We start from the raw sequence: 17,096 nt of genomic DNA on the forward strand, positions 1-17,096 counted from the left end.
TGATCGTCTGTTCCCTGTCATCGGGAGCGGTGATCAGTGTCATGTCACTGGTAGCCCAGCCCCCACACAGTTAGAATCACTCCCTAGGACACACTTAACCCCTTCTCCGCCCCCTAGTGTTTAACCCCTTCCTGGCCAGTGTCATTTACACAGCAATAAGTTGCATTTTGTATAGCTCTGATCGCTGTAAAAATGACAATGGCCCCAAAATAGTGTCAAAAGTGTCCGATGTGTCCGCCATAAATCGCAGTCACGATAAAAAAAAAATCGCTGGTCGCCGCCATTACTAGTAAAAAAAAAAAAATATATATATATATATATATATATATATAATTTTTTTTTTACTAGTAATGGCGGCGACCAGCGATTTATTTTTTATTTTTTTTTATTGTGTAATGCCAACGGCCACCACCATCGTTTTTATGGCATTTTTTTCTGCCATAAAATGCCATAAAACTAGGGTTGTCCCGATACCACTTTTTTAGGACCGAGTACAAGTACCGATACTTTTTTTCATGTAGTCGCCGATACCGAATACCGATACTTTTTTTAAATGTCATGTGACAGTTTTCAAACCACAATACAGACTAAGGATATTTTCTTTAGAATTATGAAGAACTCTAACTCAAGACATTATAAAAGAATAAAAATGAGTAAAAATGAATAAAAAAATTTTATTTGCTTGTCACGCAGTAGTAAAAAACTCAAAGAATTTTCATAGAACATGTTGATAAATACAAAAAAAGTATTCTATTTAGGTATCGGGAGCATTTGCGCGAGTACGAGTACTCCCACAAATACTCGGTATCGGTCCCGATACCGATACTAGTATCGGTATCTGGACAACCCTACATAAAACGATGGTGGTGGCCGTTGGCATTACACAATAAAAAAAATCGTTGATCGCCGCCATTACTAGTAAAAAAATATATATATATATATATATATATATATATATATATATATAATATAGAAAAAAATGACATAAAACGATCCCCTATTTTGTAGACGCTATAACTTTTGCGCAAACCAATCAATAAACGCTTTATTGCGATTTTTTTTTTTTAACAAAAATATGTGGAAGAATACGTATCGGCCTAAACTGAGGAAAACATTTGTTTTTTTATATCTATTTTTTGGGGGGATATTTATTATAGCAAAAAAATATTACTTTTTTTTTTTTCAAAATTGTCGCTCTATTTTTTTTTTTATAGCGCAAAAAATAAAAACCGGCAGAGGTGATCAAATGCCACCAAAAGAAAGCTCTATTTGTGGGGGAAAGGGACGCCGACTTTGTTTGAGGAGCCACGTCGCACGACCGTGCGATTGTCTGTTAAAGCGACGCAGCGCCGTATCGCAAAAAGTGGCCGGGTCCTTTAGCTGCCTAAAGGTCCGGGTCTTAAGTGGTTAAAGCGACGCAGTGCCCGAATCGCAAAAAGCGGCCCGGTCTTTGGCCAGCGAAATGGCCTGGGGCTGAAGTGGTTAACGTGCATTAATACAATTTGTATTTATTTTTTATTTTTATTTTTTTAAATAAAATGTGTATTTTTTGTGTATATATATATATATATATATATATATATATATATATATAATTTTATAAAGAGCGTGTTTTGTGTGCCCAGAAAATCCAAACCAAATCCTTTCTGGCTGATAACTAGGACATGGCACTTGGTGTATGGGTGAAACCAGCGCGTGTCCACACTGCCACCCAGTGGTCTCCGTCTGTAACTGCACCCCGATATGTAGAGTTCTGGCTTTGAAGGAAGTTTCCTGTATACAGGAGCATCTCATAGAATTAAAATATCATCAAAAAGATCATTTATTTCAGTAATACAATTTTTCTATATTTTTCTATATTTTCTATGTAGATGTGTTACACAGAGTGATAGATTTCCAGCATTTCTTTCATTTTGAGGATTATGTGTGACAGCGAGTGACACCCCAAAATTCTGTATCAGAAAATTTGAATATTACAGAAGACCAATAAAAAAACAAAAAAGGTATTTTTAACCACTTAAGCCCCGGACCAATATGCTGCTACATGACCCAAGGGGTTTTTACAATTCGGCACTGCGTCGCTTTAACAGAAAATTGCGCGGTCGTGCGACGTGGCTCCCAAACAAAATTGGCGTCCTTTTTTTCCCACAAATAGAGCTTTCTTTTGGTGGTATTTGATCACCTCTGCGGTTTTTATTTTTTGCGCTATAAACAAAAATAGAGCGACAATTTTGAAAAAAATGCAATATTTTTTACTTTTTGCTATAATAAATATCCCCCAAAAACATATAAAAACATTTTTTTTTCTCAGTTTAGGCCAATACGTATTCTTCTACGTATTTTTGGTAAAAAAAATCGCAATAAGCGTTTATCGATTGGTTTGCGCAAAATGTATAGCGTTTACAAAATAGGGGATAGTTTTATTGCATTTTTATTAATTTTTTTTTTTTTTTTTACTACTAATGGCGGCGATCAGCGATTTTTTTCGTGACTGCGACATTATGGCGGACACTTCGGACAATTTTGACACATTTTTGGGACCATTGTCATTTTTACAGCAAAAAATGCATTTAAATTGCATTGTTTATTGTGAAAATGACAGTTGCAGTTTGGGAGTTAACCACAGGTGGCGCTGTAGGAGTTAGGCTTCACCTAGTGTGTGTTTACAACTGTAGGGGGGGTGTGGCTGTAGGACTGACGTCATCGATCGTGTCTCCCTATATAAGGGATCACTCGATCGATGCGCCGCCATAGTGAAGCACGGGGAAGCCGTGTTTACATACGGCTCTCCCCGTTCTTCAGCTCCGGAGAGCGATCGCGACGGAGCAGCTATAAACAAATAGCCCTCGTCCCGGATCGCTCTCCGAGGGAACCCGACGGCCGCATGTAGCGGGGAGGGTCCCGATCGGTCCCCCGACCCACGTCTAGGTAGGTACGTTGATGTGCCTGTCCGTGCCATTCTGCCGACGTATATCTACATGCGGCGGTCGGGAAGTGGTTAATACAGAAATGTTGTCTTAGTGAGAAGTCTGTCCATGTACCATAGGTGTGCGCAGCCTATAGCATTAAGGTGTGCACCCCAAATACACACTACCGATCACTCACAATGTTCATTCAGAAAGAGAAGGGGCCGGTAAATTACATATTTACCACCCCTTCCCCACTCCTAAAACATCCCAGCAGCAACAGCCAATAGGAGAGGAGGGAAGCTGTCAGCACTGCAGGGGGGAAAGATCGGAGCCAGGGCAGTAGGGGGAATCTGTTCTGCACAGGGTGATTGGGGTGTGCCTGTGCGCACGCCTATGCCGTGTACAGTATAGTCTACACTCAATACTTGGTCGGGGGCTCCTTTTCCATGAATTACGGCATCAATGGGGCGTGGCATGGAGGAGATCCGCCTGTGGGCACTGTTGAGGTGTTATGGAAGTCCAGGTTGCTTTGATAGCGGCCTTCATCTCGTCTCTATTGTTGGGTCTGGTGTCCCTCATCTTCCTCTTCCACAGAGTCTCTATGGGGTTTAGGTCAGGCCAGTTTCAACTGCAGTGATCCCATGATCACGTGACCAGGTATTGGTGGTTTTGGCAGTATGGGAGGGGCCAAGTCCTGCTGGAGAATGAAATCGGCATCTCCATAAAGCTGGTCAGGAGAGGGAAGCATGAAGAGCTCCAGGATTTCCATGCTAGAGGGCCAAGCCAACTTTGGACTTGATGGACCAACACCAGAAGATGACACGACTCCCCAAATCATCACTGACTGTGGAAACTTCACACCGGACCTCATGGACCTTAGATTCTGGGCCTCTCTGCTCCTCCTCCAGACTCTGGGACCGAGATTTCCAAAATTTTCCACAGTCGGTGATGATTTGGGGAGTCGTGTCATCAGCTGGTGTTGGTCCATCAAGTCCAGAGTCGGCTCGGCCCTCTAGCAGGAAATTCTGGAGCTCTTCATGCTTCCCTCTGCTGACCAGCTTTATGGAGATGATTAGGGTTGTCCCGATACCACTTTTTTAGGACCGAGTACAAGTACCGATACTTTTTTTCAAGTACTCGCCGATACCGAATACCGATACTTTTTTTTAAATGTGTCCCCAAATGCAGCCATGTCCCCCCACAAATGCAGCCATGTCCCCCCCATATATGCAGCCATGTCCCCCCACAAATGCAGCCATGTCCCCCCACATATTGAAGCCATGTCCCCCCACAAATGCAGCCATGTCCCCCCACATATGCATATACAAGAACAAGTCTCCTGCGCTCTGATATTTTAAAAGGAAATGCTATGCAGTGGTGCAGTTCGATTAAAAGTTATCATCTAGAGTCTTGCAGCCCTCCTCAGAATCGTGGGTATTCATAAAACTATAAAAGAGAAGAAAAAGAGCGGAGGGCGCACCGACCTCGTGTGATACTGATAAAAAAATATTTATTTGAATAATAAAATCAATGGTTATACTCACACATTAGGAGTTAAAAACAGGCTTTAAAAATGAATACAGCAGGTCTCCAGCATCGTCAGTGGAACATGAGTGATCGTTTGGACCAATCAGTGGAAGTAAAAGCTGACGCGTTTCGGGGGCGTACCCCTTTCCTCAGAGCTGACGTGGTCTGCAGTGCTCCCTTGCCGTGGTGATTGTGGGACTAAATATACATACACACTCACAAATGCACATAGCCACACACCCACAAGTGGGCAGGTAGACCTAGGATGATAGGTCGCTGTCTAGGTGTGCTCCTCCCAGATAGAGGGGAGGGGGGGGGGGGCTATTTTATCAGGGGCCATACCTCTATATCTTCTGAACCCCAGTCTCTTAAATGAGGGTGGTCTCAGAACAGTGATGCAGTGTATGTTGTTTTTATTGAGACTGTCATTATACATGTGCACTGACTTTGGCTAAACTGTTTATTTAGTTAGTTATTTTTAATAATTTTTATGTGGTTAGTAAGTTAATTATATGCCAAACATGTAGAGGAGTGCTCTTATGAAAAGTCCCCAAATGAAGAGTAAATGTGGGCTTACCTGACTGCCCCTTTGCACTTGTCCCCATTCGATAAGTGTTACAGCTCCATGTGAGTCAGTTGGAACGCACGCCAGCCAATTAGGACAGCCGTGCGTTCCAGCGATTTGTGCGCATGCGCGCGCCGTGCTGTTCGCGGCGCGCGCGCGCCATATCGCGCGCGCCGCGCGCGCCCCGCGTTCGCGACGCAGCGCACGCTGCGCAGACTGTCAGTGGATGTATTCCCTATGTGCAGACTGGAGGCAAACTGCTCCAAACTCTGCAACATAGGGGCTGTGACGTCACTGCGACTCTATGGTGGCAGAATGTTAGATGGTGGACCTCAATGTCCGCCCTCTAGTGGTGGAGGGTGCAAAGAACCGTAGTGCTCCATAATACTGGGATCCTAAGGGGACATTATCTAGATGACCACCCTCTAGTGGTTGGAGGGTGGAAAAACAATGTTAAACACACATTAGTTTTCCAGATAAGTGCTTTTGGTCAAACCCCAGGTGCTTGAATGGGGCTGCGTACATAGGAAAATATACAGTTGAAGCACTGTATAAGTAGTGATGTACCTGTCCGTGCCCATGCACAGACCCCCACATATCACAAGGTGGTTGACATAGGGGGGACTGCAGACCATCAGGATTTCTACACATTGATAAGATGCAACATACAAAATAAAAGATGATGACAAAAAAACCCTCAATGATGTTACATTAGTGCCCAACATGATGTTTGCTGTTTTATATCTAGAACTGCTATACTTAAATTTATTTTACATGATAAGTTGTTAGTTGACTTGCTAAATCTAACTGTTCATGCTATTGTTTAATAGGGTTTGTGATGTATAAACATATGCATCAGAACCGAAAGGGAGAAGAAACCCTAGTGGTGGAAAACAAGAAGTGCATGAAGGATGTACTGTGATAGTGGGTGAGCTTGGAACAGGTCAACCTCTTTCATTGTTGTCTCACTGATGTCTAGATCCTCATGTCACAGTATGCAGTTCGATCTCTTCATTTAACCCATTCGGGACCATACTGCCCAGGGTGAAGATCCAGTAGGCCTCTCTTTTACAGAGGATCTGGTATTTCTTTCCACTGTCCAGACCATTTTGGATGGCTTCTATGCCAAACACCTTAAGGCCATCCACTTCACTACCATGGGCTTCTTTAAAGTGTTTTGGTATAGAGCCTTTGTCTTTTTTTGTTAGAATACTACTCCTGTGCTCGTTCATCCTAGTTCTCAATTGACGTGATGTACGTCCCACATATAGTAGGCCACATGGGCATATAATGCCGTATATCACAAAGGCAATTCCGCAATTAATGAACTGTTTAATCGTGTGGCGTCTTCCATCTACCCCAATGACATCTTTTTTCCTGTGTTGCATATGTGAGCAATTGCCACATGTGTTTACACCACATTTATAGCTTCCTTTTTGATCAAAGATTGTGGCCCAAGGACTTTCCAATCCTTTGTTTTTGTTGATGTTTTTCTTCACCCTGCTTGGGGCAACCATACTTCTTAGATCCTTCGGTCTTCTAAATACCAGATTGGGATGGGGAGGGATACAGGTCTTCAGAAATGGATCAGCTGCCAGAATTTTCCAGTTTCTTTTAAAGATTTTCTGAATGGTTGGGGCTCTGTTATTGTATCTAGTGCAAAAACGTACCGTCTGGGTTTCATTCTCCATATGTTTTACGGTTTTTTCACCTGTTGTCCCATCTTTCTCATAGAGCTGAAAATATTTTTGAAATGCTTCTTCAATATGTGATTCACCGTACCCTTTTTCCCTGAATTTTTCTCTTAAAATGATGCTTTGTGCTTCATAATCTTCCTTCTGAGTACAAGTTCGTTGTACAAGTTCGTTCGTTTAAGCTTATAGATTGATTGAAGATAACACCACCTATGAGAGATTACTATGGGACCCGACAACATTATACAATAAGGATCTTAAGAAACTCCTAGAAAGAGCTATACTAGATAAGATCCTGACAAAAAGTGAATTCAAATTCCTGTACTCCAAACACCCAGTGGTCCCACACTTTTATCATATACCAAAGATTCACAAGAGTTTAGAGAGGCCACCGGGTCGACCGATTGTTGCAGGAATTGATAGCCTATCGAGCAATCTGGGATGTTATCTAGACTTCTTCTTGCAAAGTTTAGTAATAAATCTACCATCCTTCATTAAGGATTCAGGACATGCCCTGGAAATCCTCACTTCTTACAAGTGGGAAAGAGGATACAGGTGGCTATCACTGGATGTGGTATCTCTGTACACATGCATACAACATGAGTTTGGGCTAAGAGCCATAGAATATTATCTGGCAGAAGCACATCAATTCAATCCACGTCAAGCACAATTTATCCGGGACTGTATTGAGTTCACTCTCACCCACAACTACTTCTCCTTCCTAGATTGCTTTTACAGACAGACAAGAGGTACCGCTATGGGGGCCAGGTTCGCTCCTAGTTACGCGAACCTTTTTATGGGGTACTGGGAGTCCAAATACATATGGGCCAACAACCCTTTTGCAAAGAATCTGATATTATACTCCCGCTACATAGATGACATCCTAATTATATGGAATGGCAGCGACGAAGAGTTGAATGGTTTCCTGACACATTGTGACAACAATCCATTTGGAATTTCATTCACATATGTAGTGGACCAAGAGTCACTGATATTTCTAGACCTAGAGTTAAGGGCAGAAGAGAACGGGAAGATACTTTCTAAGACCCATTTCAAACCAAGCGCAGGAAATTCATATTTACACGCCTCAAGTCAACATCATCCAAGATGGATCAAAAATGTACCATTTGGACAGTTCTGTCGTCTTAAACGAACTTGTACTCAGAAGGAAGATTATGAAGCACAAAGCATCATTTTAAGAGAAAAATTCAGGGAAAAAGGGTACGGTGAATCACATATTGAAGAAGCATTTCAAAAATATTTTCAGCTCTATGAGAAAGATGGGACAACAGGTGAAAAAACCGTAAAACATATGGAGAATGAAACCCAGACGGTACGTTTTTGCACTAGATACAATAACAGAGCCCCAACCATTCAGAAAATCTTTAAAAGAAACTGGAAAATTCTGGCAGCTGATCCATTTCTGAAGACCTGTATCCCTCCCCATCCCAATCTGGTATTTAGAAGACCGAAGGATCTAAGAAGTATGGTTGCCCCAAGCAGGGTGAAGAAAAACATCAACAAAAACAAAGGATTGGAAAGTCCTTGGGCCACAATCTTTGATCAAAAAGGAAGCTATAAATGTGGTGTAAACACATGTGGCAATTGCTCACATATGCAACACAGGAAAAAAGATGTCATTGGGGTAGATGGAAGACGCCACACGATTAAACAGTTCATTAATTGCGGAATTGCCTTTGTGATATACGGCATTATATGCCCATGTGGCCTACTATATGTGGGACGTACATCACGTCAATTGAGAACTAGGATGAACGAGCACAGGAGTAGTATTCTAACAAAAAAAGACAAAGGCTCTATACCAAAACACTTTAAAGAAGCCCATGGTAGTGAAGTGGATGGCCTTAAGGTGTTTGGCATAGAAGCCATCCAAAATGGTCTGGACAGTGGAAAGAAATACCAGATCCTCTGTAAAAGAGAGGCCTACTGGATCTTCACCCTGGGCAGTATGGTCCCGAATGGGTTAAATGAAGAGATCGAACTGCATACTGTGACATGAGGATCTAGACATCAGTGAGACAACAATGAAAGAGGTTGACCTGTTCCAAGCTCACCCACTATCACAGTACATCCTTCATGCACTTCTTGTTTTCCACCACTAGGGTTTCTTCTCCCTTTCGGTTCTGATGCATATGATTATACATCACAAACCCTATTAAACAATAGCATGAATAGTTAGATTTAGTAAGTCAATTAACAACTTATCATGTAAAATAAATTTAAGTATAGCAGTTCTAGATATAAAACAGCAAACATCATGTTGGGCACTAATGTAACATCATTGAGGGTTTTTTTGTCATCATCTTTTATTTTGTATGTTGCATCTTATCAATGTGTAGAAATCCTGATGGTCTGCAGTCCCCCCTATGTCAACCACCTTGTGATATGTGGATGTCTGTGCATGGGCACGGACAGGTACATCACTACTTATACAGTGCTTCAACTGTATATTTTCCTATGTACGCAGCCCCTTTCAAGCTCCTGGGGTTTGACCAAAAGCACTTATCTGGAAAACTAATGTGTGTCTAACATTGTTTTTCCACCCTCCAACCACTAGAGGGTGGTCATGTAGATAATGTCCCCTTAGGATCCCATTAGTATGGAGCACTACGGTTCTTTGCACCCTCCACCACTAGAGGGCGGACATTGAGGTCCACCATCTAACATTCTGCCACCATAGAGTCGCAGTGACGTCACAGCCCCTATGTTGCAGAGTTTGGAGCAGTTTGCCTCCAGTCTGCACATAGGGAATACATCCACTGACAGTCTGCGCAGCGTGCGCTGCGCCGCGAACAGCACGGCGCGCGCATGCGCACAAATCGCTGGAACGCACGGCTGTCCTAATTGGCTGGCGTGCGTTCCAACTGACTCACATGGAGCTGTAACACTTATCGAATGGGGACAAGTGCAAAGGGGCAGTCAGGTGAGCCCACATTTACTCTTCATTTGGGGACTTTTCATAAGAGCACTCCTCTACATGTTTGGCATATAATTAACTTACTAACCACATAAAAATTATTAAAAATAACTAACTAAATAAACAGTTTAGCCAAAGTCAGTGCACATGTATAATGACAGTCTCAATAAAAACAACATACACTGCATCACTGTTCTGAGACCACCCTCATTTAAGAGACTGGGGTTCAGAAGATATAGAGGTATGGCCCCTGATAAAATAGCCCCCCCCCCCCCCTCCCCTCTATCTGGGAGGAGCACACCTAGACAGCGACCTATCATCCTAGGTCTACCTGCCCACTTGTGGGTGTGTGGCTATGTGCATTTGTGAGTGTGTATGTATATTTAGTCCCACAATCACCACGGCAAGGGAGCACTGCAGACCACGTCAGCTCTGAGGAAAGGGGTACGCCCCCGAAACGCGTCAGCTTTTACTTCCACTGATTGGTCCAAACGATCACTCATGTTCCACTGACGATGCTGGAGACCTGCTGTATTCATTTTTAAAGCCTGTTTTTAACTCCTAATGTGTGAGTATAACCATTGATTTTATTATTCAAATAAATATTTTTTTATCAGTATCACACGAGGTCGGTGCGCCCTCCGCTCTTTTTCTTCCCCCATATATGCAGCCATGTCCCCCCACATATTGCAGCAATGTCCCCCACATATGCAGCAATGTCCCCCCACATATTGCAGCAATGTCCCCCACATATGCAGCAATGTCCCCCCAACATATGCAGCAATGTCCCCCCACATATGCAGCCATGTCCCCCCTATATCCAGCCATGTCCCCCCACATATGCAGCCATGTCCCCCACATATTGCAGCCATGTCCCCCACATATTGCAGCCATGTCCCCCACATATTGCAGCAATGTCCCCCGCATATGCAGCAATGTCCCCCGCATATGCAGCCATGTCCCCCACAGATGCAGCCATGTCCCCCCACAAATACAGCCATGTCCCCCCACAAATGCAGCCATGTCCCCCACATATCCAGCCATGTCCCCCACAGATGCAGCCATGTCCCCCACAGATGCAGCCATGTCCCCCACAGATGCAGCCATTTCCCCCCACATATGCAACCATGTCCCCCCACATATGCAGCCATGTCCCCCCACATATGCAGCCATGTCCCCCACATATGCAGCCATGTCCCCCCACATATGCAGCCATGTCCCCCACATATGCAGCCATGTCCCCCACATATGCAGCCATGTCCCCCACATATGCAGCCATGTCCCCCCACATATGCAGCCATGTCCCCCCACATATGCAGCCATGTCCCCCCACATATGCAGCCATGTCCCCCACAGATGCAGCCATGTCCCCCACAGATGCAGCCATGTCCCCCACAGATGCAGCCATGTCCCCCCCCATATATGCAGCCATGTCCCCCCCATATATGCAGCCATGTCCCCCCCACATATGCAGCCATGTCCCCCCACAGATGCAGCCATGTCCCCCCACAGATGCAGCCATGTCCCCCCACAGATGCAGCCATGTCCCCCACAGATGCAGCCATGTCCCCCCACAGATGCAGCCATGTCTCCCCATACCTAGATGTCGCCGCCACCTAGTTAATCAGCGTGCGGGGAACATTACAGCCTTCATTTGAATAGCTGTGTGTTCCCCGCCGCGCCACATATAGACACTCCCCCTTGCTCGGGATTGGGTGATCTGCACGTTGATAGACAGATCACCCGTCCAATCCCGAGCAAGGGGGAGTGTCTATACGCAGCGGGGAACACACAGCTATTCAAATGAAAGCTGTAATGTTCCCCGCACGCTGATTAACTAGGTGGCGGCGTTGTGGTATGCGGTGGGGGGTAGTATCGGATCTGGCATCGGGGGCATTTGCGGGAGTACAAGTACTCCCGCAAATGCTCAGTATCGGTGTACCGATACCGATACTGGTATCGGTATCGGGACAACCCTAGAGATGATGATTTCATTTTCCAGCAGGACTTGGCACCTCCCACACTGCCAAAAACCACCAATACCTGGTCACATGATGCGCATGATTGGCCAGCAAACTGGCCTGACCTAAACCCCATAGAGAGTCTGTGGAAGAGGAAGATGAGGGACACCAGACCCAACAATGCAGATGAGATGAAGGCCACTATCAAAGCAACCTGGACTTCCATAACACCTCAGCAGTGCCTCCATAACACGCCGCATTCATGCCGTAATTCATGTAAAAGGAGCCCCGCCTTATGGAGTGTATACTATACTGTACATGGACACACTTCTCACTAAGACAACATCTCTGTATTAAAAATACTTTTTTTTATTGGTCTTCTGTAATATTCACATTTTCTGAGATACAGAATTTTGGGGTGTCGCTCGCTGTAATTCATAATCATCAAAATGAAAAGAAAGAAATGCTGGAAATATATCATTGTGTGTTTAACACATCAATATAAAATATAAGAGTTTCACTCTCTGAATTACTGAAATAAATGAACTTTTTGATGATATTTTAATTCTATGAGATGCTCCTGTATACAGGAAACTTCCTCCAAAGCCAGAACTCTACATGTCGGGGTGCAGTTACAGACGGAGACCACTGGGTGGCAGTGTGGACACGTGCTGGTTTCACCCATACACCAAGTGCCATGTCCTAGTTATCAGCCAGAACAGAGTTATTTTGGACCGCAGTCCATGGACTTTCGGGGCTCACAACACTCTCCTTAATAAAAAATAAATAAATAATGACACATTTTATTAACCACTTCCCGCCCTCCCGCCCTATAGCATAATGACGGCCGGGCTGAGGTTCAGTTATCCTGACTATACGTCATATGACATCCAGCAGGATAACAGCCGTCACGCGCACGTGGGGGGCGCACATCGTGCCGATCGGTGGTGCGGCGTGTCAGTCTGACACGCCGCTACACTGATCTCGGTAAAGAGCCTCCGACGGAAGCTCTTTACCATGTGATCGGCCGTGTCCAATCACGATGTAAACAGGAAGAGCCGTTGATTGGCTTTTCCTCACTCATATCTGACAGATGTGAGTAGAGGAGAGACAATCGGCTGTTCTCCTGATTGGGGGGGGGGGGGGGTCTGCGCTAATTGTTTATCAGTGCAGACCCCCCTCGGATGCCCACCCAGGACCACCAGGATGCTGCCAGGACCACCAGGTATGCCACCCTAGACCACCAGGGAAATGCCAATTGGCGCCCAGGCAGCTGCCAATCTGTGCCCATCCACAATGCCTGCCAGTGCCCATCAGTTCCACTTATCAGTGCCCAGCAGTGCCACCCATAATAACCCATCGGTGCAACCTTTCAGTGCCACCTATCGATGCCCATCAGTGCTGCATTCCAGTGCTGCCCATCGTCTGTTCCCATTGGTGCCACTTCCTCGGTGCTGCCTTATCAGTGCCGCCTATAAATGCCCACCAGTGCCCATCGTCAGTTCCTATTGGTGCCACCTCCTCGGTGCTGCCTTATCAGTTCCGTCAGTGCCGCCTATCGATGCCCATCATCAGTTCTCATCAGTGCCCATATGTGAAGGAGAAAACATATTTACAAACTTCTATAACAGAAACAAAAGAAAAACTTTTTTAAACTTTTTGGTGTTTTTTTTTTTACTTGTTTAGCAAAAAATAAAAAACCCCGTAGAGGTGATCAAATACCACCAAAATAAATCTCTATTTGTGGCGAAAAAATGATAAAAACTCTGTGTACAGTGTCACATGGCCGCGCAATTGTCAACTAAAACAGCGGCAACGCTGAAAATTGGTCTGGGCAGGAGGGAGGGGGGGGGTTAAGTGCCCGGTATTGAAGGGGTTAATGCGTGTTACATTTAAAAAAAAAAAACAATAATCCTCAATATGAAAAGAAAGAAATGCTGGAAATCTATCGCTCTGTGTAACACAAGTACCGTATATATACTCGAGTATAAGCCGAGTTTTCCCCCTCGGCTTATACTCGAGTCACCTTTTTATGCCTGATCTCCGGTGACTTTGGGGACCCGGTACTGGCCGGGTCGTAGGTCCCCTGGACCCAGAACTTGGCACACATGTAGCCCCCACTCTTCCTCTACAAGTGTGCAAAGTTTGTTGTCCGGGGGACCTACGGCTGGGGAGCACCGATTTTTCAAACCAGGCACCCCTTCCATAGACTCCCATGTTAAACGGTCATTTCTCCGGTGATTTTGGGGACCCGGTACCGGCCGGTCGTATGTCCCCTGGACCCGGAACTTGGCACACATCTAGCCCCCAAAGCTGGGCACCCCTTCCATAGACTCCCATGATAAACTTCAGTCTAGTCATGGGCACAGTGAGACATGGGCACAGTGAGGCATGGGCACAGTGAGACATGGACACAGTGAGGCATGGGCACAGTGAGACATGGGCACAGTGAGGCATGCACATGGACACAGTGGGGGAGATTCAGAAAGAGATACGACGGCGTATCTCCTGATCCGCCGTCGTATCTCCTGATCCGCCGTCGTATCTCCTGATCCGCCGTCGTATCTCCTGATCCGCCGTCGTATCTCTGAGTTCCGTCGGTCGGATCTATGCGACTGATTCATAAGAATCAGGTTCCGCATAGATCTCCCTTAGATCCGCCAGGTGTAAGTGACTTACACCGTCGGATCTTAGGCTGCAATATCCCGCCGGCCGCTAGGTGGCGCTTCGTTTTTTTTAACGCGACGAATATGCAAATTCCGATTTCCGCCGATTCAGAAACGAACGCCCCGCCCGTCGCTTTTTTTTTTTACGTCGTTTGCGTTCGGCTTTTTCCGGCAGATAGTTACCCCTGCTATATGCGGCGTATCCTATGTTCCCGCGCCGAGTTTTGAAATTTTACGTCGTTTGCGTAAGTCGGTCGCGAATACGGATGGACGTAATTTACGTTCACGACGAAACCAATGACGTCCTAGCGACGTCATTGGGAGCAATGCACGCCGGCGGCGCATGCGCAGTTAAATCGGCGCGGGGACGCGCCTGATTTAAATGCTACGCTCCCCCCTAGCCACGGAATTTGAATTCCGCCGGGGGATTTACGATCCGCCGCCGCAAGTTTTGAGGTAAGTGCTTTCTGAATACAGCACTAGCCTCTCAAACTTGCGCCGGCGGATCGTAAATCAGATAGATTACGGGGATCTAAAGATCCGCTGATCTATCTGAATCTACCCCAGTGAGGCAAAGTGAGGCATGCAGATGGACACCCTGGCCCAGATTCTCATACATTAGCGCTGCTCCTGGGCAGCGTAATGTATGAGCTCTACGTTTCACCGCCGCAGGTCTACAGGTTTACATCCTGATTCTCAGAACACTTACCTGTAAACTTGCGGCGGTGTAGCGTTAGATTGCTCGGCGCAAGCCCGCCCAATTCAAATGGGGCGGGCACCATTTAAATTAGGCGCGCTCCCGCGCCAAACGTACTGCGCATGCTCCGTCGGGTAAATTACCCGACGTGCATTGCGCTAAATGACGTCGCCCCGACGTCATTTGCCTAGATGTATACGTAAATGGCGTCCAGCGCCATTCACGGACGTCTTACGCAAACGACGTAATTTTTATTCAATTCGACGCGGGAACGACGGCCATAGTTAACATTGGTTGCGCCTGCTAATTAGCAGGGGCAACCTTACGCGTCGGGTTACGCTACGCAAACAACGTTAATTCGCTGCGTCGACCTCGCGTATGTTCGGGAATCGCCGTACTTACCTCATTTGCATAGACGACGGGGAAAAGCGACGATGCGACACCTAGCGGCGGGAAAAAAAATTACTTTTAAGATCTGACAGCGTAACAGCCTTACGCTTGTCAGATCTAATGGGTACCTATGCGCAACTGATTCTAAGAATCAGTCGCATAGATACCCGGGGCCAGATGAGGTGTTACGACGGCGCTAATGGTGTTGCGCCGTCGTAACGCCTTTGAGAATCTGGCCCCCTAGGCTTATACTTGAGTCAATACTTTTTACCATTTTTTTTTGTGGTGAAGTTAGGTGCCTCGGCTTATACTCGAGTATATACGGTATATAGAAAATATACGAGGTTCACTTTTTGAATTACTGAAATAAATGAAGGTTTTTTTTTTCTGACGATATTTGAATGTTGGGAGACTCTCCTGTAGACTTTCTCCTGTATTGATGGAGGGAATCTCATCTCTTCCTTTCAGGTGACCCGCAGGTTCGGGATCCCCGGCCTGAAGCGGGGGATGGAGTGGTTTGGGTATCATGGAGGACATTGCCGCTCCCCTCTTCTCCCGCTCACAGGACAGGAGGAGAAGGAATTACGGACGGTGTTTACAGACAACGGCTGGCTCTGATCCGGGAAGAACGCGCAACGGATCTCCTTCCTCGGAATGTTTCATTTTCTATGTATCCGGGGGAAAAATACATCCCATAAAATAAATCCTCCGCATGGAGCAAATAAATGTCATTTCATCCAACGCCGGCTTCTCTGTCCCCCTCATTTCCACCTACTGGGGCGCAATCCGCAGGGCTGCTACTAAACTGTGAGGTTGGGGGAGGAACAGTAAAGGGGGGGCTCTGATGGAACCCTGATATAAGGGAAGACTCTGATGAGGATTGTGGTGTAGGGTAGGATTCTGAAGGGGACTCCGACATATAAAAGGACACCGAAGGGGACTCAGACGTACACAAGAACTCCTATACATCAGAGTCCTTGTACACATCTAAGGCCCCGTACACACGACAGAGTTTCTCGGCAGAATTCGGCGAGAAACTCGGTCAGAGCCGGATTCTGCCGAGAAACTCTGTCGTCTGTACACTTTCGGCCCGATGGAGCCGCCGAGGAACTCGTCGAGAAAATAGAGAACATGTTCTCTATTTTCTCGTTGTTCTATGGGAGAACTCGGCCCGCCGAGCTCCTCGGCGGCTTCAGGGCTGAACTGGCCGAGGAACTCGACGTGTTTGGCACGTCGAGTTCCTCGGCCGTGTGTACGAGGCCTGAGACCCCTTCAGAGTCCTTCTATACATCTGAGTCCCTTTCAAAGGATTCTGAATTGGACTCAGACATGAGGGAGGACTCTGAAGGGGACTCGGATGTACACAAGAACTCCTATACATCTAAGTCCTCTTCAGAGTCCTAGTCCCTTTCAAATTACTCTGAAGGGGACTCAGGTGTATATAAGGACTCTGAAGAGGACTCAGGCCTCGTACACACGACAGAGATTCTCGGCAGAATTCGCCGAGAAACTCGGTCAAAACCCGGATTCTGCCGAGAATCTCTGTCGTCTGTACAGTTTTGGCTCGATGGAGCCGCCGAGGAGCTCGACGAGAAAATAGAGAACATGTTCTCTATTTTCTCGTTGGCCGCGTTGTTCTATAGGAGAAGGCGGCCCGCCGAGCTCTTCGGCGGCTTCATCCCAAAACGAGACGAGGAACTCGACGTGCCAAGCACGTCGAGTTTCTCTGTCGTGTGTACGAGGCCTCAG

At 46.1% G+C, this 17,096-nt stretch overlaps 1 protein-coding gene across 2 annotated transcripts in view; it reads left to right on the forward strand.

Moving 5' to 3' along the window:
• The window catches only part of HOGA1 (4-hydroxy-2-oxoglutarate aldolase 1), a 108,111-nt gene extending 92,023 nt beyond the window's left edge, over window positions 1-16,088 (forward strand). For both annotated transcript variants that reach the window (XM_040361220.1, XM_040361221.1), the window contains exon 7: window positions 15,816-16,088. In XM_040361220.1, the coding sequence (XP_040217154.1) occupies window positions 15,816-15,965 (150 nt within the window). In that variant the 3' untranslated portion in view covers window positions 15,966-16,088. The remainder of the gene's footprint in view (window positions 1-15,815) is intronic.
• Window positions 16,089-17,096: the final 1,008 nt, after the last annotated feature.

This window comes from Rana temporaria, chromosome 8 (assembly GCF_905171775.1).
Source record: "Rana temporaria chromosome 8, aRanTem1.1, whole genome shotgun sequence".
Lineage (NCBI taxonomy): Eukaryota > Metazoa > Chordata > Amphibia > Anura > Ranidae > Rana > Rana temporaria.